Below are 20,460 nucleotides of genomic sequence, written 5' to 3'. Positions count from 1 at the left end.
AAATGACCACCAACCTGCTGTTATTTTACCAATAACTCAAGTTTTAGACCACCAAGGATCTTGATTCTGGCGACTAATCATTACATTTTCAAGGATGAACTTTCTCTGGGAGAGGTAAGGGCTTATTTCAGGTGCAGGTTGAGTTTCTACTGACAGGACATTAAAAGGAGGTGGGCTTTCTGGCCTTTGACTTGCCCCTTTCAGGTACAGATGCACAGTTTGACTTCACTGGCCACTGCAGGGAACTGTGGGGGAGAAACTTTGGTCTCTTGACACCCCGATTAGGTTCAGGGTTTTTTTTGGTGGAGACTTGCCTTTCATGACATCTTTGCTGCAGCAGTTGATCTCCTTACTGCCAGTGGTGGCACACTCTGGGTCTCTGGGGCATTGTATCTTGGTGGCCTCCTGCCAGTGTTTCTCCATCCTTCTCCTGAGCTCTGTGTTCTGGGGCTCTGTTATAGTCAACTTACATTGTCTTGGCTGGAGATTGCTTTCCTGCAGGGTCCAGCCCAGTCTTTGTGCAGATGGCTGCTGGCCCACCTGGAGGCCCCAACCTCACTTCTTCGGTTGGTGTGATTAGGTGGGGTGGTCTTCCCCAATCAGGATGAGGGGTTTGACCCTTTCAAACGGCAGTCTGGCCAAGTGTCTGTATTTAGTTGTGAGTTTAGATACAGGATATGATTGCTCACCCAGCCCCAGGTGACGAGGATGAGGTGAAGGCTCCTTTGATTTGGTAACATTGCTTTGGTTGACATGCTGGGGACACAGAGAAAGACACTGATGCCTTCAGTGTCTGCACATCCTGCCTGATGGTCCTGAAGCCAAATCTTCTGTCTTCAGTCTTTCCCTCACTGTTCACTGCTCACTGTTCACCTCACCGAATTTAGCCCAAGGAGTTTGACCCCTAGTTTGGCCATAGACCCCCTAGTTTGGCCATAGCCACTTGCCCAAATGTGCCGACATGTGCTGACCTCATCACATCTGTGATGATGGCTATGGCCGTTTTTAGCCAACGTAGTGTTTTTTGTGCAAAACTAATGCTTGGAATGGATCCAGAATCATGAAAAGCCCCTAGTTTGACATGCCACATGCTACTTAAAGCATAATGAAATTTAGAACATTTAGCCTTATATTGGTTGTTGATGGTACCCAACTTTCAGCAGCTGTCAAACATGCCCCTAGGGTGGTCAAATAGAAACCAATGTGGGATATGTTAGTAGACACCTTTACAAACATTGGTGAAGAAAATTCTTGGTAAGAAATGTATTCACAGATTTTATATTATTCTGATAATATTCCCTGAGTAAATTGGTAAAATAATAGCAGGTCCACCATTTTTGAAAATGTCTACCATCCATGGTCACAGGATAAATCTAAATAGTACAACTGTATTCCTCACCCTTGAAAATGTATGATTAGTCACCAGAATCAAGATCCTAGGTGGTGTAGAACTTGAGTTATTGGGAAATAACAGAAAGTTGGCGGCCATTTTGAAAAATGGCTGCCATGTTCACAGGGCAAATCTAAATAGTACCACTGTATTCCTCATCCTTGAAAATGTGGGATTAGTCACCAGAATCAAGATCCTAGGTGGTCTAGAACCTAAATCAGTTAAACTTGTCAACTCCGTCAGATGTTCGTCAACTCCGTCAGACGTTCGTCCCGTGATGTTTTTGTTAATTTCCAAAGAAATAGAAAATTTGCTGTCAAATCTTTTGTGCTTATGTATTGAAACACCAACTGAAATGATACGTAATGATGATTTTTTTTTTTTTTTACATGGTTTTCATGTTATAATATTGAAAATAAAGGTTGAAATGACGGTTTTGAGAAATTGGATATTTCATAATAGTGTGATATTGGAACAAAATAATATTAAAAGATTTGTATTACTTAACTTGATTACTGAAAGCCATTATAAGATAACTGAGGACTTTATATTATTGTTGAAATGATAAAATTCAATTAAAAGGGATTTTAGTGTGTCTGACGGAGTTGACATGAATCAGGTATTAAGTGCATAAATGTCCCATTTTAGAAAGAAATGTTATGTGAAAAACCTGTTCCTTCTCAAGATTGGTAGTTGAGACCTGTGTCTACAAATACATCTATTTGATTTGAATGTATCTTAAAAAAAAAAAAAATCCAGTTTGAAAAAGGTTTTGTCCCTTATCTCAAGAATGGGTGACATACAATACATATCGATCATATCATAATATCAGTAGCAGGAGTGTTTGGGGCGGGGGCAGAAGATGCTATACTATCGCATGGATGCACCTGGGACGTATCCTCAGTGATGTATCCCAAGGTCATCGGGGTTTCAGGTCTCACAACATCATACCCCTCACTCAGGTGACTCAGCCGGGGTGATCAAGGCCCGACTTATACGTCCCAGTAGCTACCCACGATTAGTCCCATTAGGGAAAGACCCCACACAATCCGCCGCTCCCGAACTACTCTGCCGGGACTGGGAGCCAGTGGGAGGTAGACCAATTTGGCGCGTGGAAGGACTAGGCTGGGTTGACTCCTGTTCGGGCCCCTCCTACATCTCACCAGGTGCACTCCTGCTCTCACCAGGTCCAGGACTTGTGCGTTGCACCAGACTCCCAGTCCCAGCACTCCCAGCACTCAAGGTTCAAGGTTTCTTTATTTTGTCTCCCAAGGAAGAAATTTGTCTTGGACCCCAAGGACCCGCTCTGCAGCATACAGATACAATACAAAACAATACAATACACAATACAAGACAACAAAGGCACACAGTGACCCATACAACATTAACAAAACACACACCAACATACCTAGTGCAAAAAAGACATCACCTCAAGACGTCACTCCTGACACTTCATTCAGGAGTGGTGGATTCCTGAGCCGCAATGGTTCTCCAAGCTCCACCTGGGCAACGGTGGCACTGCAGGCTCCACTTGCGGCTTGAATGACTGTCCTAAAGGCCTCACCGTGGGTTGTTGGGCTTCCTCAACCGGAGTCGAGATATACTGTATGTACATAAGTTGGTCATGCACAGTATGTCGTGCCAAGATTACAAAGATATTTTTTAGCTCCTAGCTATTTTTTTGCAAGATATACTAAACTATTATGCTGCTATTCCCAAAAACAGTTGCCGAAATTCAGGTTCAGTTTCACCATGGGTGTGAAGCTATATGCAATCAACTGCTCTGAATAATGACATAGTGTAGCAGAGATGTTTTATGGTTCTTGTTTGCAGTGTATCATATGTGAACAGGACAGGGGAAAAGGACAATATCCCTATCCAGTTAGCAACCTGGAGAAGTGACAGCTGGGTATTCCTGTTTCTATTCTTTAAGTTATTCTTTGAATTTGTTCCTTGTCACCATGCATATGAGTTTGATCAGCAGGGAGAGGAGTGTTCAAGAACAACAACTAGTGTAGGATGTTGCATTACTGCTCTGCATCTTTGGAACCTACAGTATGTGATGCTTATGCTTTCAACTGGCAGACTAGAGTGGAGGGTAGCCATTAAGTCGTTCTGTTAATGTTTTGACCTCTGTGTCATAAGTAACTAAAGTGATACATTTGATGTTTCACTGGTTCACTTTGGTAGCAGGGTTGCTGATTTGATTTATCTAAGCTTCTCTCAGAATGTGAACCATTGCACATTTGCAGGCAGGCATTGTTTGTTTTAACGAAATCTTACCGCCATCTACTGGTCAGAACTTTTGTCACATAATTTTAAAATAATTTTAGCAGTACACACAGCTAGTGGGCATAGGGAGACTGAGGAGGAGAGTTGACTGTTGATGGTACAAGAAGCTGGAGAGAAGAAAAAGTTCTGCACACCATCTTTATGCTCCATAAGTATGTATTAAGAAAAATGTATTAAGAAAGCGACAAAATCAATCTTGAGAGATGTAACCGCACACTGTCACTCGCACGATCAAGAAGTTTTTATTGATGCAACAATATTTTGGTTGTGTAGACCTGAAAGGTCACCTGAAAAGACAAAGTAGACTCTCATACATGATCCTCCAAAAATAATACAAAAGAAACGTCCTTGTTGACTTAGTTTTTGTTAGATTTTTCCCTCCTATCATTTTTGAAGGAGTTCCCACATTGCTGTGTCACCATGAAGCACCCCCACAATATCACACCTCCTCCATGCCTCAAAGTGAGGACCAGACATGCAGATATCATCTGTTCACCTTCTCTGCATCACAAAGACACAGTGGTTGGAACCAAAAATGTGGCCTCAGTAGAATAAAGGAGAGATTTGCAGTCTACTGTCCATTGCTCATGCATGCTACTTGGCCCAAACAAGTCTCTTTGCCTTAAGCCTTATTTCATCATATGACAGTATGTATCCCCAGCTGAAAATAGATGATTTGCAAGGTCACATTCTGCTCCAGCCTGGAGCTCTATTCTGATAGTAACCATTGCAATAGTGTTTGTTCAGTTCCATTTTACCTCCTTTATGATGAATTCCTGTTCTGTTCTTTGGCTATATTGAAGTGTTTATTTGTTATGTTTGGATGTTTGGATGAAATGTTTGGATGAATTGAACAAGGTGGACCCTCTTGTAAACAAGTGTAATGCTAAATGTATTGGGTCGTCCACTCACAGTTAACAGTCTTATTGAGTTGTGCTTGAATTGTACTGTAATTCTGCAAACTGTTAATAAATATTTCAATCAATCAATCAATGGCTCATGGACATCCAAGCATCACCAGACACATAGGGTAGAGATAAGATAAGAGCTTGAGTTATTATTTGTTCCACCACGCAGACTTTTGCAGAGAATTGTCTTAGCATAAACAAACAAATCTAAAGATATAGGCTATCTGAAAATAAAAATAAATACATTATAGGCCTATATCGGCACCGTCGTACGTCGACGTGTACTGTACGTCCTATAACTAACCCCGCCTCTCCTCTCCTCTGAGCCAATCCCAGTCTAACAGCGGAGGCTGCAGTTGGCCACGCCCGGTCTCAACCGCAGCCAGATATATAAATGCTTTGTCACCCTGCGGATGCTATAGTATAAACTTAAAAAGTGCTCTGTGGCGTTAGCGTGGTAGCAGCAGCATATTAGGTGTATTGTATTTCTTCTTCGTTGTTAAAACACTTTTACATTCAGCATGAGGGAAATCGTGCATATCCAGGCAGGCCAGTGCGGTAACCAAATTGGTGCCAAGGTAAGGAAGCGGTTACCTCTAATAATATAAAGAGCACATGACTAACTATGTTTAATGCTTTGATTTTCGGAATAGGCTGGTAGACTTTCCTCAGACACACTGCAACATATTAATTTAACACAGTATAGATTAAGTAGCCTACATAATGGTCCTGTCAGCTGTCGCTGCATGTGTATTGTGTAAGGTTTTTCTCTGCGGTAACTGGTGGGTGGGTGTGGAATAGCGGGCCAGTTGTCTGGTAAAAACAGTAGGCCTAACGTTCTCTCGTCTCCACGGGTTTTGTTCACACTGGGCCGGGTGTGTCTGGATTTCGAGGGTAGGGATTCATTCAGCTGACCTCAAGACAATGTCTGGAGAAACCAACCAGTGTTGCCAGTCTATTCTTCACTTGTCATTGTCCGTCAGTGTATGCAGCGCTGCCTTGCCTTGGTCCCTTTCCCCTTTGTCTGCCACGAGTTGCTATTTTGCTGTTAGGAGTCAGGACAATAGCCGTGCCTGTGAGTTAGAATAGAATATGCATGCCAAGTCGTTTCACCTCACATCACAATATGGTGGATCAACAATATCCTATCATCACGATAATTATTAATGTAGACTCAGACTGCGGATGTAGGCTACAGCAAAGCGCTCTAGTGAGAGGGGGGGGCAGGAGAAGGGTGGGGCAGCCTAATTAACAAAGAGACCATTTTCCTTTTTAAAAGAGGACATTTTGCAATGCTATCATCAATGTTTTCCATAAAGTAGGGAAACGCATTTATAAGTTTATCACATGAGTTTATAACATTTATAACAAGTTGTCTTTGTCATCTTCTACTAGTGGCTAGTTTGTCTTTCACTGCAGTCTATACCAGGCAGAAGCCTCTGTGAACAATATATAATTATACACAAACTGTCTGTCATCATGGATCTTTTTTTCCCTCCCTTTTATGTATATTTTATTATTTAGGCCTAGTTGAGCACTATTAATGGACAACATACTGTATGATAATGAATGTAGCCAAGCATCTTAGTCAGTAACCACACACATTTGCAAGGGCCTGCATGTATTACAGGATGCATCATTATCCTGATGCTCTGCTGACAGATTTTAATGTCCAGAAAAAGTGGGGTCTGACTTTATAAGCATGTCTTCTTTCCTCTCCTCACTAAACCAAATTAGGGATGGCGTGGGGGAGGAACAGCTGATGCACAGTGTGGATGAAATCATTGGTCTCTGCTGGGTTGACTTAATTTGCCATTACCGAATAGAAAGAAACGCCCCATAGCAGAACAAAGACCATATGATAAAGATTTAATGTAGAACCCTACTTTTTAAAACAGTTTTTGTTGTAATTTCAAGATATCTGCATTGAAAATGAGAACTGGAGTAAATCTATATCGAGGCCCAAATAAATCAAAAGACACTGTCTTGTATAGGGCCTTTGTCAGTGTGTAATACGGTGTTACAATAATACTACTGATAGCCCCCCCCCCATATGATTGACAGGCTTGCTGGTGTATTAAATGGTGGTGAATTAGGGTCAGGGTGTGGCATTGCCTCCTGCATATTGTCTCCATTATTTATGGTTAGCTATACCTTTTCCGTCAATACTGTAGTTTTCCTCTGTTAGTTTGTCAATATTGTCAATGCGTCTCTCTCACCTCCTCCCAGCTCTTATAGTGATCGCCATCAGATTAAGGTCACATCTCTATTTTCTCTATATAGGATGGTTTTAATAAAGTGCAGTGTAGTATTAAGTCTACAGCTAACTCCAATCTCTTAAATACTGAGCTGAAATACGGCCTGCTTATCCAGATTACTCTAAATCCCTTCCTTAATGCTGCTGTCCACAGAAAACCACAGTGCATATAAATGCATGCCTGCAAATTATCTGTCACGCCAGTGTTTGATAAAAACACAAGGAGATCCAAGTGTGGTCTTTTAAAGAGCCACCACGATGTGAATACAGATCTCCTTTAGACAATTGGCTCCTTCAGCGTAGTGTCAGTGTGACTGCCTGCAAATAAGAGATCATTTTAAGTTTAGCCTCTGCATGATCTATAGATCCTTTGTGCTTTCTCACTTTTTGAGTCTGAAAGAACCATTCTCCGCTGTCGGCACAGCCTATGAATATGGAAATATACAGCTGTATCGGGTTCAATGGTTAGATATAACTTTCTGGGAGCCAGAAATATGCAGTTATTTTTCCCAGAAAACTCTAACCCTGCTGCTGTTTTCCTCGTCTAGTCCTCCTTCCAGTAAACCGCATGCAGGGCTAATGGAAAGACACTTTCAGTGTTAGTAACTGTCATGTGCTACCTTCCATTTTGTGTTTGTATAGTTCTGGGAGGTAATCAGCGATGAGCATGGAATTGACCCTACTGGATCTTACCATGGCGACAGTGACCTGCAGCTGGATAGGATCAGTGTTTACTACAATGAAGCTACAGGTAGGTAACCACAACCTCTGACACGGTATTTTATATAAAACACAATCAAGGACATATTAAGCCTGAGCTATCCTTGATTGTACTTACTTGCCTGTGTCATGCACTGAAAATAGCCGATTTGAAACTCAAGCACAGAAGCACTGTGACGCTATGTGAACTTGTAAATCGTCTATTTTCGATCGACACAGGCAAGTAGCCTATGTACTATAAATCCCTCATTACGATCTACTCTCATCATAGGTGTTTGCTTAGTCTTGTCTGCTGATGGCTACTTTCTCCCATTCTCTTTCTCATGGAGGTGGTAAATATGTACCCAGGGCAATCCTGGTGGATCTGGAGCCAGGTACCATGGACTCTGTGAGGTCTGGGCCGTTTGGGCAGATCTTCAGACCTGACAACTTTGTATTTGGTGAGTGGAATGAAAACTAAAGCACACAGGACAAATAATATACTCCTAATAAAACAATACCGCATTGTTACGACCCTTATTTCTTGGGGTGTAAAGGTCGCAACATAAACGTTTTTACACAAACGTACAAAAATATGTAAATTGAAGATGCCTAATCTTTAACAGAAAACAACTAACTAAAGACGCTCAATCAAAAAAGTCGAATCAAAAGAGTTTGTCTCTAAAGTCTCAAGGCTTGGTTTGGGTCAGAGGATGGAGGAATTGAATCTCTGCTGCTGTTAAGCTGACAACGGAGGCTTTAGACGGAGTACATATTTTAAGAATCATGGAGGAACTACTCTTCCCATAAATGATAAACCACTGCGCATACCTTTCTTATGATTCCAACCAAATTATAGTTTATAAATTATAATCGCTTGCTTAGCTAAACTTTCCATGGTAACATGAGCTACACTGTGGGTATTTCTCCATGACATCGCAAATTATGCATGTTATTAAAGATAGATTGATTGCATACAGATTTATGGCTTCTACAGGAGCATATAGCATTGTTTTACAGTCATGTTGCTCATGGTAAGGCTACATTGAATTAATATTATGACATAACAGCTCATAATACAATTTTCTAGAACAATATTAATGGGACTTTTGCACCATGTCTGACGTACTGGCACATACTGTATACAGCAGCTTTTGAATTACTACTTGGGAAGCTATTAAGCATATATTACTCAACCCACAAAAGCATTAAACACATTACAAACATATACAATACAATGTGTATGACTATGAGCACAAAATAATTTCTCACAAACACGATGGGTCTAAGCTTTCACGGGTGCCCTGGTGAGAGCCCGTATTTTAATATATCATTTGAAATTAACAAAGGCAACGTCTCTATGGCCGCCAATGTTTAAAAAAAAAATTACAATAAAAAAAAGTGATGGGTGGATTTTAAGGTAACACCCTCAACGGTTTTGGAAGTTATAAAAAAGGACAACTTGTTTCTCTCCTGCTCCTTCAGGCCAGAGTGGTGCTGGAAACAACTGGGCCAAGGGCCACTACACAGAAGGAGCAGAGCTGGTGGACTCTGTCCTGGATGTGGTCCGCAAAGAGGCTGAGAGCTGCGATTGCCTCCAAGGCTTCCAGCTAACCCACTCTCTGGGCGGTGGTACTGGCTCTGGCATGGGAACCCTGCTCATCAGCAAGATCCGCGAGGAGTACCCAGACCGTATCATGAACACCTTCAGTGTGGTGCCCTCCCCCAAGGTCAGTTACGCATGTGATGGTTGCGTGATACTAGTTTTTATTTTTGGATGCTTTTTTTGTCTTCCTTGGTTTGAATTTGTGATTCTAAGGAACTGAGAATGAATTCCTTTCTCTGTTAATTTCTGTCTCCAGGTATCGGACACAGTGGTGGAGCCTTACAATGCTACGTTATCAGTCCACCAGTTGGTAGAGAACACAGATGAGACCTACTGCATTGACAATGAAGCCCTCTATGACATATGTTTCCGCACACTCAAACTTACCACACCTACCTATGGAGACCTCAATCACCTGGTGTCAGCCACCATGAGTGGGGTGACCACATGCCTACGTTTCCCCGGCCAGCTCAACGCCGACCTCCGCAAACTTGCCGTCAACATGGTCCCTTTCCCTCGTCTGCACTTCTTCATGCCGGGCTTTGCTCCTTTGACCAGCAGGGGGAGCCAGCAGTACCGTGCCCTCACAGTGCCTGAGCTCACCCAGCAAGTGTTTGATGCTAAGAACATGATGGCTGCCTGCGACCCACGTCATGGCCGCTATTTAACCGTGGCCGTTGTGTTCCGTGGACGTATGTCCATGAAGGAGGTGGACGAGCAGATGCTTAATGTCCAGAACAAGAACAGTAGCTACTTTGTAGAATGGATCCCCAACAATATCAAGACCGCCGTCTGTGACATTCCACCCCGCGGCCTCAAGATGGCCGTCACCTTCATTGGCAACAGCACGGCCATCCAGGAGCTGTTCAAGCGCATATCTGAGCAATTCACAGCCATGTTCCGTCGTAAGGCCTTCTTGCACTGGTATACTGGCGAGGGCATGGATGAGATGGAATTCACAGAGGCAGAGAGCAACATGAATGACCTGGTGTCAGAGTACCAGCAGTACCAGGATGCCACTGCTGAGGAGGAGGGAGAATTTGAGGAGGAGGCTGAGGATGACGCTTGAAGAATTTGCTGTGAAGATCAAGAGATCCAAGTCCAAATGAAGCGGAGATTAAAAATGGAAGTGACCAGAGCAGTGTTAGAATTAAGAAAACTCATTGGGTATTATATTTGTAATTGACTGAAAATAAATTGGCGATTGACAATTTCTTGTCTTTGTCCTCATTGTATTTTATGAACAATGTTGCTCTCTGTGGTACAGAGACAATACCTATCCATGAATCTATAGGCTATACATAGTTTCTACTTTCTTAATAATAATCAGTTCAGTTACTACATAAAGGGTGATTTTGATACTACATATTTTACTACAGACAAGAGGTCTGTTGTATACTTACTGCATATATTATTCAACAAGGAAAACTAAAGCAGGATTGTTGCAGCTCTACCAATCCACATAAAATGTAAGTTTAAAGCTAATTTCTGTTAGCCTGATTATCAGACTGTAGCTGAAGATGCAGTCAACTCAGAGTGGGCGGGATCTTTGGGCTGGATCCAGGCTAAATTTCTGTATGGTCACCAGGTTTTGTAAGTATCACCCCCCCCCCCCCCTTATTTTTCCTCATAGACTTTACATAACTTCAAGTTAATATCTTGCCAACAACATTTCAAAGATTCTGGAACTGCATTCACTGAGACAATGTTGATGTCTGTTACCTTACTAGACTTACCATTCATCCCAAAATCACCTGGCTTCAAAGTATTTCAAGAAGATATTCATAGTCTGTTATCACTTATCAGTACAATTAAATTTAGTACCAGTAACTGGCCGCTAAATATTAAAATGTTCTGCAATGTGCAATTAAGAACCTGTTTGGATAAGAGTATATGCTAAATGCCTAATTAAATTACTGAAATTCTGACTTTAAGTTGAACCGGTCAGACTTCTGTTTAATTTGATGGGGCCCATCTGTGAGTGCTCATCAAATTCATATTTTGTACACATGCATTGTGGTACATAATACAATAAATCACTCAATACTTCAGTAAATCAGTGGATAATATTGTAGTGCAAACTGGCTGCAAGATCTCAGTAGCTGCATTCTGTTTTGACAGTGACGAGGCATGTTGTCAGACATTACTAATCCGAACACAAAATCTAATCTCAGTGTTAACCGGCCATGTAAATCCCCTAACCTCATATCAGTCTTAACCGGCCATGTAAATCCCCTAACCCCATATCAGTCTTAACCGGCCATGTAAATCCCCTAACCTCATATCAGTCTTAACCGGCCATGTAAATCCCCTAACCTCATATCAGTCTTAACCGGCCATGTAAATCCCCTAACCCCATATCAGTCTTAACCGGCCACTATAAGTACCCTAACCTCATATCAGTCTTAACCAGCAACATAAGTCCGTTTCATCAAAACACTAGCCGTGATCATCGCATAGAATGCAGCTACTGAGATCTTGGTAGATCAGTAGAAAGCTACTGAGACCATTCAATGATCTGAATAAACGTGATTTTGTCCCTTTCAGTGCATTGATAGAATTCAAACTGGGAGCTGTGATTCTTATTATTCTAGGTTAGACCTTCATACGAGGAGATATGAAGAATAGACCACAACCACTTGAATGCAACATTAAATTACAGCTGCTATGCCGCAGTAAGTTGGGCCGGCCATTTTGAGTAGACCAGGAGACATGAGCATGGTTAATTGACATTAAGAAACCAAACTTGAGACCTTGAGTCATAGTGTGTATGACTTATAGGCAATCGCCAGGGCTGCAGCCTGAGATCCAGCCCGATTCACTTTGTTCCATGGATTTCTTTTGTCAGTTTGCTACTCAAGACCGCCACGATACTTCGGCTTCAGTAGCGAGAGACCATATAGAGAATTTTCACAGGTTTAGATCTATTTTTTTTTTTTAAGTCTATGGTTTAGATATATGCTTTTTACTAGTCTCTCGAGACAGACTGTTGACTTACGTCAACTAAAAGAGGTGCCGTTTTTCCTTTATTTGCAGATGGGTTCTCAGATTGGCTTTTTACAGGATTCCATCTAGAAGACTGGCCCCCAAAAATCCTTTAGCTGCCTGCCACTGAAAGTATCCACTGAGGAAGCAGACAGAATATTTTATTTTTGTCATTTTTATACTCACAGAATGTGAGTAGCAATCCACAGAATGATGTAGTGAATATCCCTTTCTACCATGCAATTATGCACTGGAGCACTACTCTTCTCTCAGTGCTGTGCTGTTTTAGTGCTGTCAGACAGCATTGTTTGGTGGAGCACCCTGGACCCAGTTTGTTTCTCCTGGCTGTGTCTGACAACACAGTCATTTATGATTTGACTTTGAATCGTTACTCCAACCATGAGAAGTCCATGTGTACCATTAGTTCAAACGTTGGGGGCGAAAGCACTAAAGCTGCCTGGAGCATCTCCATTCAGCATCGGGAGGGAGGATGTACAGACGGTCGTTGCTACGTGGTCTGACAGATAGGGGCAGCCGTCGCTTAGTGGGTAGAAGCCACCTGGTAATCAAAGTGTCACTGGTTTGCTGTGTGTCAAAGTGTCCCTGAGAAAGACATTTAACCCCTAAGCCCTAATTGCTACCACCCCAAAAGCTCATCATAACCATCTGAGCAGAGCAGCTATCAGCTTGGTGAAGCTGTAAATTCCCCATGCGCCAGGTGAACTTCCCCTGCATGGATTAATATCATTAAAAAGTACCATCATCAATTTCCATTGATTGCAATAGTTTATACAAAGTAGAGATACAATACTGACATTTACCACACTACATTAACCATGACATCAAAATGTACAGGAGCTTCATTTAGCGAGAATTTGCTGTAGTTGTTTACAAACAATTTGAATACACTATGAATTCAAGTTTTGAGAATTCCAAAATCTGGCTGGATCATGTGAGGTAAATTGTGAGGGAGAGATAGGTATACACAGAAAAACAGTGATGACGTAATACCTGCCAGGTTGCAGCATGTGAACATGTCATCATCAGGACTACTAGCCCATCATGCCAGTTACGGACGTTTTTCACAGGACAGGATTTATGTGCAACATATTGTTTATTTTCATGCATGGGGCATAATTAATGTCCCTTAGCTACACACTATTCCTCCAAGACCACTGTTCTGCCCTGAAGTCCCTTCAGTTGTGTCTGTATTGTGTAAGAGATGGTTGAGCTGGGTGGGATGTGCCTGAAGACGAGCAGTCGTGTCTGTATTGGGTAAGAGGTAGGTGAGCTGGGTGGGATCTGCTTGAAGATGAGCAGTATCTGTATTGTGTAAGAGGTGGTTGAGCTGGGTGGGATGTGCCTGAAGATGAGCAGTTGTATCTATATTGTGTAAGTCAAGGTGGTTGAGCTGGGTGGGATCTGCCTGAAGACGACCCATTTTCTTTGCATAGCACCTCCAGGCCTCCCTCTGCATGGTCTGAGTGTCTTCGGGCATTTCGGATATCATTGTCCTCCTCTGTTTGTCCATGAAAGGGACTGGCAGTGGCAGTGAGCATGGAGTGTACTGAGGAATAAAGCCAGATGGAGATGGGCGTGTCTGTTGACGGGCGACTTTTCGGGCATAATAGCGTCTGGAAGCTGCTCTCCAGGCTGCTCTCTTCTGCCTCTGAGTCTCCTCTGGCAATTCAGACATTGGCACACTCCTCTTACCGTTCCTGATAAAAGACAGTATGTACAGTAATGTATGTATGCAGATTCTAAATGGTAGAAATGTTTGGCTTTGATAGCCAACCATGGTGGCCGTCTAGAGTCTAGACTCAGCTCTTTGGGGGTGGGTGTCTAGACTCTAGACACCCACCCCCAAAGAGCTGAATTTTCTTTACATTAGTGACAGTCTCTCACTGCTGCAAGCCATCAATCAATAACAAGACATTGTGCAGTGAGATCACAATTCAAGTCAAACATGGAAGGTTGAAAGGCCAGCTTACCGAAGTCGTTCCCTTTCCTTGTAGACACGATGTTTTTCAGGGTTTGCATATAGTTTGTCCCTGAACTTCTTTATCCTCTCTCTGTTTTCCAGTCTTCCTAGAGGGGGCAAAGTAATATTAGCTCAGATTCATATAGCGCTTTTCTAAGTACCCAAAGTTTCTTTACATAAAAGCACACATGAAACTGAATCATATATCAGTAGTACCAGCTACATTTATATGCTGGGTATGTTTTCTTTTCCACCTGCCTTCAGTAGTGCCATCTACTTTCTTTTGGTATACTGGACTTTTTGATTTCACTGTGCCTTCCTATTATTTGAACTGTTCTGTATTGTTTGTTCTTTTCTCTCTTCCATATTTTCCACATCAATCAATTTTTTTTACTGCTATCTTTGGCTAATGTTCTCTCCAGAATAGGGATGCTGGGATTCCAGTGGTTAAAAATCAGGAAATACTCAAACTCATTTCGACTAAAACCCAAATTGCCTTGTGAAAAAACAAACAAAAAAACAACAAGATAGCTTACTTTCTATGCTGGGACTCTTGTCATTCTGATGCAAATCACCACCTACAGTTTCCTGGTGATTGGCAGTATTGTGCTCACTCATCTCCCATTTGATTAAGACAGTGTCAATATCGCAAGGTTCTTCCCATAGAGGTTCTTCCTTTACTATTAGGCTGCTTGTTGATATGGACGGGTTACTTGGTCCCTCTGGTACAACTGGAGCCACCACAGAGTTGGAGACAGCGGTCTGGTCGATGCTCAGGTTGTTGGGAGATGAAGAGAAAGCCAGGTCATTGCTTTGAGAAGAAGAGATTTGCGAAGGGGTTCTTGCAAAAAGGCCTAATGTGAATGGAAAGGAATGGAGGAGGGTAATTGTATTAAAACAGATAAGGTTTCAGTGAATCATAATATTGTGTTCTTGCATGTGTTCTCATATGATCTACAACTACAATAATTAAACAGTCAAATCTTACATGAGATATTCATGTCGGAATTTTGTCCTCTTGTCATCTCGGTGTCAAAGGTGATTTGGATTTCACCCATCTCCTCGTGAGTATCAGAGTGTACTGCTGCTGCGCCGACATGACGAACTTCATCTCCAAATAGTCCACGGCTGCATCCGTCTTGTCGGATTAATTGCAATTCATGTTCAAATTCCTTCGTCCTGCATTCCAGCCGTTGAATTTCTTTGTCCCTGTCGGCCACCATCCTTTGGTATTCATGTGTCCTGGCAGAGTTGACACTGTACAACACGTTTATGATTGAATCTATGGCTATTCTAATGGCATTTTCGACCACAAGAACTTCATCCTCACGTAGATCTGGATGCATAGTTCTATTCCGAATCATATTCATAATGAAAACAATGAACGTGTCGTTGCCAAGCTAGTAGCTAGGCAGCAGGGATGCACCACTAGATAATAAATAAATAGTCCACTGCACCACACGGAGCTAATCTGAGTAACCCACGAAGGACTATAGTTCAAAAAACAAAAACGTCCAATTCTTCGCTTTTGTACTGTATCACACACAGGATTTTCAACAATACAAAAAAAAAACCTGGAGCATTTCACAACAAAGCCCAAAGATGTTAGGCCTAAGTGGGACGCCGCTTCCTGACTTTCTTCCTCTTTCTTTCTCGTCTTCATCATAACATTTATTTAAGCCACAGCGCTCTCTGGTGGTTGAATAAATCTAAATCTGAATCATCTTTCTTGTCTTTGATTGATTGATTGAAATATGTATTAACAGTTTGCAGAATTACAGTACATTTCAAGCACAAACTCAATACAAAGACTGTTAACTGTGAGTGGACGACCCAATTAAGCCTTACACTTGTTTACAACAGGGTCCACATTGTTCAATTCATCAAAACATTTAGAGACAAACAAATAGACACTTCTATGTAGTTAAAGAACAGAACAGGAATTCATCATATAGGAAGCAAAAAGGGAAAAAATACATATACAGTGAGGGGAAAAGGGGGGTAAAAGAAAAAGAAAGATAGAGTGTAGGGCGCCTGCACACAACACGCGTTGGTTATCCCGCCCCCCCCCCACACACACACACACACACACACACACACACACACACACACATACCTTCTCTAAACTGACGAGTGTTTGTTTGACTCAAACTCCTTCGTGTTTGTTATTGTTAGTAAAACAGTGAAATAAACAAGTTTAAACGTACCAACTTCCACCTCATGGAAGATGAGGAGAGTTGTCAGTGTTGTCAGGGAGTGGAAACTGCCCAGAGACATGACGGTGACAGCAGGAGGAGAAGTTTAATTATCGTCCTTGGAAAAAAAGGGAGTCCATTCCCCAATTGACCAGGTGCGTTAGCTTACCTAGCTACTACCTACAGTTAATTAGCTGCTTTAGCATTCATGGTTAATAGAGGTGAATTGTTTGTTTGTGTGTAATGTCATGTCACTAATTATATTTACAAAAAGTAAAATGAAACTAGTCAGGATATAAAGCATTGTTTGTGTGCAGTGCCTGTGAAGTGAATAATATTGTGTTTGTTTGCTGTTGTTTGCAGAAATATCATATCCCCCATTTAGGCCTGAAATTTTTTCTGAAAAACCTCATGTTTCTATATCAGTGGTTCTCAATATTTCATGTCAAGGACCCCAAAAATTATATGTAATATGCCACCGACCCCCATTGAAAATATGTTGTTCCAGGGACCCCCCAGAAGCAAAGATTTGAACTGAAACTCTGAAAGAATATATATTCAAAGATTTGAGGCAAATTTTCACAATTTTTCCCAAAAATAGCAGACCTACAAGTTCATAGCGCGCTATGAGCTTGTAGATCTGCTATTTTTCAATAGCTAAAGTATAGCATAATGTTTAAAACACCAAAAGGGGTTCCCGCCCCAAAATGGCTGAATGCCCTATACTTCTTCATACAAGACTGTCACACTAAAGTATGAGAATAGGCATTTATACAAGCTATGTGCAAATGCTTTTTTAAAATACTAAAATAACAATAACTGAACTATTATTTCAACTATAATTATTATTATAAGTCAATGTCAAACAATTTACAGTAATAAAACCATACAATGTATAAAAAAAACCTCTACTATATTCATAGTATATTCATGTAAAAGTGTCCTTGTTTTTTTAAGGTGCTATATAAATTCAAGTTATTATTATTTATGATTTATGAACCCCTAATGGCTCCTGATGTGCAGGTTGGTGCCTCACTGCCTTGCATGGTTTCCGCCACCATCTGTGTATGAATGTATGTGTGAAAGGGTGAATGTACAGTAATGCACAATCTATGTAAGGCGCCTTGGATAAAGGCGCTATATAAATGCACCATTTACCATTCATGATGTCCGCTCTCCTATATAGCTGTGAATGCTGGACCCTGAAGCCTGCTCTACCGTCCCTGGCCCCACTGTGCTACACCAGAATGCTACGTGCAGTGCTAAACATCAACCAGGATGAACACGTTACCAACATGCATCTGTATGGAGTGATACCGAGGGTGGGTGAGAGAAGATGGCCTCCAGGAGGAGGAGAATGAGGCTGGTCGGTGCCATTGACACTGGGATTAAATGGTAAACAGTGCCATTTATATAGCGCCTTTATCCAAGGCGCTTTACATATGCATTACATTCACACACACACACACACACACACACACACACACATTGCTCTGGGATTGGACGCTGCAGTCTGTGTTGTGTCTGCTCTGGGATTTCGTGGATGCTGCAGTCTGTGTTGTGTCTGCTCTGGGATTGGGTGGATGCTGCAGTCTGTGTTGTGTCTGCTCTGGGATTGAGTGGATGCTGCAGTCTGTGTTGTGTCTGCTCTGGGATTGGGTGGATGCTTAGCCTCGGTCCCAGGCTTACTTATCTGCAAAAAGAAAAGCCAGAGGCCAAGGCAGAGAAGCTATCGGCGGTTGTATCCTCCGGAACAGCCGTCAAATGTATTTCCCCCGGATACGATATTTTCCCGACCAATCACAACACTTGTTTCATTCGCAGAGAATGTAAACTGATTTGTAAAGCATCAACTATTTAACTTCCGCTAAAATCCTGCAACATCCGCTGATAGTCTTTTCAGCTTAGGTCTTGCCCAGGGTGGTGGATGCTGCAGTATGTGTTGTGTCTGCTCTGGGATTGGGTGGATGCTGCAGTCTGTGTTGTGTCTGCTCTGGGATTGGGTGGATGCTGCAGTCTGTGTTGTGTCTGCTCTGGGATTGGGTGGATGCTGCAGTCTGTGTTGTGTCTGCTCTGGGATTGGGTGGATGCTGCAGTCTGTGTTGTGTCTGCTCTGGGATTGGGTGGATGCTGCAGTCTGTGTTGTGTCTGCTCTGGGATTGGGTGGATGCTGCAGTCTGTGTTGTGTTGTGTTTGCCACTGAACAAACTGAGTTGTTGTAACAGAATAGTATTATCATGTGGATCTTGGCCACTTCAATTAGCCTTTTAAGTTCAAGCTAGAGGTTTTGGGCTTTCACATGACGACAGCCATCATTTAAAAATGAAGACTGATGTTCATCTACACTATAGTTAGTAGATAGTTAGTTATTGTTACTAAGTGTGCGGCTGCTGTGTTGTGGGTGTGTTGAAGAATGTGTGTTGTGACGGCTATTGTTTAATGACTGGCTTGATGGTAAAACTTATCTCTATGTACTGGTCAATTCCTCATGGCCCGCCGTGGCCATAATTATTTCTTTCTTTCTTTCTTTCTTTTCTTGCTCTCGCTCTCTCTCTGGTTGGTTCATATGACACTGGCTTGTGTCAACACCTCTGTCAATGTAGGCCTCTCTCTCTCTCTCTGCATGTAGCCTCATCCTTCTGTCTGTCTGTCTGTGTCTGTGTCTGTGTCTGTGTCTGTGACCCGACCCCTGGTATACTGTAGGTCCCTGTAGAGTAGACTGAGGTTCACATTTCTGGTGTGGTCCGTCCATGTGACACCTAGTTAGTACATTGTTGTGCAGACTGACTCCATCCAGGGCCCTTGTCCTGTGTGTCCATGTCTCGGCCCCATAGAGAAGGTACCGTACAGCAGCACTGATGACTGCTGTGTGAGAGAGGGACACTTCCTTTGTCTTGTATGTGTAGGACATGTTAGTGATGCGTGACGCCTGCGTGATGTCCAAGCACCCAATTATGTGTGACAATTAATCATAAACTTACATTTGTAATCGTTACAGCCCTATACCATTTGGTGTAAGAGTGTGTGTCCTTATTATGGAGAGAAAGTGTGGGTACCTGAGGAATAAAAAATAACATACAAAAAATAGCGGCAATACAAAATGCCATCCTACAATATTTAATACAACAATTACGTTTCGAAATACATTTTAAACCCATGTCCTGCTTTCCTTTTTAAATATGCTTTATTTAAATTATTCATGGCACTCCTATTACATTGAGTTTGGCAGTATAGTAGTAAGGAATTGCAATACACACACAGAGTGTTGGTATCAGTTTTTCTGTCTTGAGTCCAGGGTTCTCTGTCTTTTCAGTTCAGTTACTATTTGTATGAAGAGCACCTCTCCAGAGATGGCCCTCCTGATCACTCCTGGTGTTCCAGATCTTATTGACCACAGTGCAAACCACAGCCCAATAAAAGTCTTGTTCCATAGCAGACATGTTTTTCATCAAAGACTCCATACAATACTGCATTATTATATAAGTAACGTTAATGTTAAAAACCGATCTGTGGCATTCCCCATACATCTCTTGACCTCTGACAGTCCACTAGCAGGTTCTCTATGGTTTCATCTGGGTTACAGTTTGCATCCGGGCATTTAACAGTTTTTACAGTTTTTACAAAACTCCAAAACAACTCCATTTGACCACCTCCCTTACTCCCTTAATGACATCCCTCTTTTTTATGGATATAGTTTTACTACCAATGTTCTTTAAACATACCTGTTTTCAAGATTTATTTTTTTCTAACTTGTATATATTGCCATTATAAGCTCATTTACAGGCAATTTGTTTAATTTTATGAGACATGTTCATTTTTCTCTCAGTTCATCATTTTGTTTTTCAGTGTTAAAGCAAAATAAGTGACATTACACTTTAACCCATTTTGTTATACGTTAGCTATTGAAAAATAGCAGATCTACAAGCTCATAGCTTGTAGAACTTGTAGGTCTGCTATTTTTGAAAAATCGTAAAAATGCGGCACAAATCTTTGAATAGGTATATCTTTCTGAACGTTTTTTTTTATTTCGACGTCAGGCCTGAATGGGTTAAGTGGGGGCCGCATGTGGCCCCCGGGCCGCCAGTTTCCCACCTGGAGTATCCCTATGGGATATGCAGCTTGTTTATACTTCACTGCGCAACGGTCC

General features: G+C 41.9%; 2 protein-coding genes across 2 annotated transcripts; one reads left to right on the top strand and one right to left on the bottom strand.

Annotated features, from left to right (window-relative positions):
• The first annotated feature begins 4,980 nt into the window (after window positions 1-4,980).
• On the top strand, window positions 4,981-10,366 carry LOC308319215 (tubulin beta chain). Its single transcript, XM_080769149.1, has 5 exons — window positions 4,981-5,168; window positions 7,490-7,598; window positions 7,897-8,007; window positions 9,032-9,276; window positions 9,409-10,366. Exons 1-5 carry the CDS (start codon window positions 5,112-5,114, stop codon window positions 10,219-10,221), a joined length of 1,335 nt encoding a protein of 444 aa, XP_080625275.1. The 5' UTR covers window positions 4,981-5,111; the 3' UTR covers window positions 10,222-10,366.
• Window positions 10,367-12,972: 2,606 nt separating this feature from the next.
• On the bottom strand, window positions 12,973-15,728 carry LOC308317861 (uncharacterized protein). Its single transcript, XM_080767188.1, has 4 exons — window positions 15,107-15,728; window positions 14,655-14,972; window positions 14,129-14,225; window positions 12,973-13,855 (listed from the first exon to the last, which is right to left on the bottom strand). The coding sequence occupies exons 1-4, from the start codon at window positions 15,486-15,488 to the stop codon at window positions 13,285-13,287; spliced, it is 1,368 nt and encodes a 455-aa protein (XP_080623314.1). The 5' UTR covers window positions 15,489-15,728; the 3' UTR covers window positions 12,973-13,284.
• Between the last annotated feature and the right edge of the window lie 4,732 nt (window positions 15,729-20,460).

This window comes from Protomyctophum bolini (assembly GCF_963924005.1).
Source record: "Protomyctophum bolini genome assembly, chromosome: 7".
Lineage (NCBI taxonomy): Eukaryota > Metazoa > Chordata > Actinopteri > Myctophiformes > Myctophidae > Protomyctophum > Protomyctophum bolini.
Note: the sequence above shows the minus strand (reverse complement) of the source record. Positions and strands in the feature narration are given on the sequence as shown.

Coding starts and splice junctions, on each gene's coding strand:
- LOC308319215 (XM_080769149.1), top strand. CDS start 5,112: ATGAGGGAAATCGTGCATATCCAGGCAGGCCAGTGCGGTAACCAAATT. Junction 5,169..7,489: donor GTAACCAAATTGGTGCCAAG/GTAAGGAAGCGG, acceptor GTGTTTGTATAG/TTCTGGGAGGTAATCAGCGA. Junction 9,277..9,408: donor GTGTGGTGCCCTCCCCCAAG/GTCAGTTACGCA, acceptor TTCTGTCTCCAG/GTATCGGACACAGTGGTGGA.
- LOC308317861 (XM_080767188.1), bottom strand. CDS start 15,488: ATGAATATGATTCGGAATAGAACTATGCATCCAGATCTACGTGAGGAT. Junction 14,226..14,654: donor CAAGAGTCCCAGCATAGAAA/GTAAGCTATCTT, acceptor TGCCCCCTCTAG/GAAGACTGGAAAACAGAGAG. Junction 13,856..14,128: donor AAGGAAAGGGAACGACTTCG/GTAAGCTGGCCT, acceptor GTCTTTTATCAG/GAACGGTAAGAGGAGTGTGC.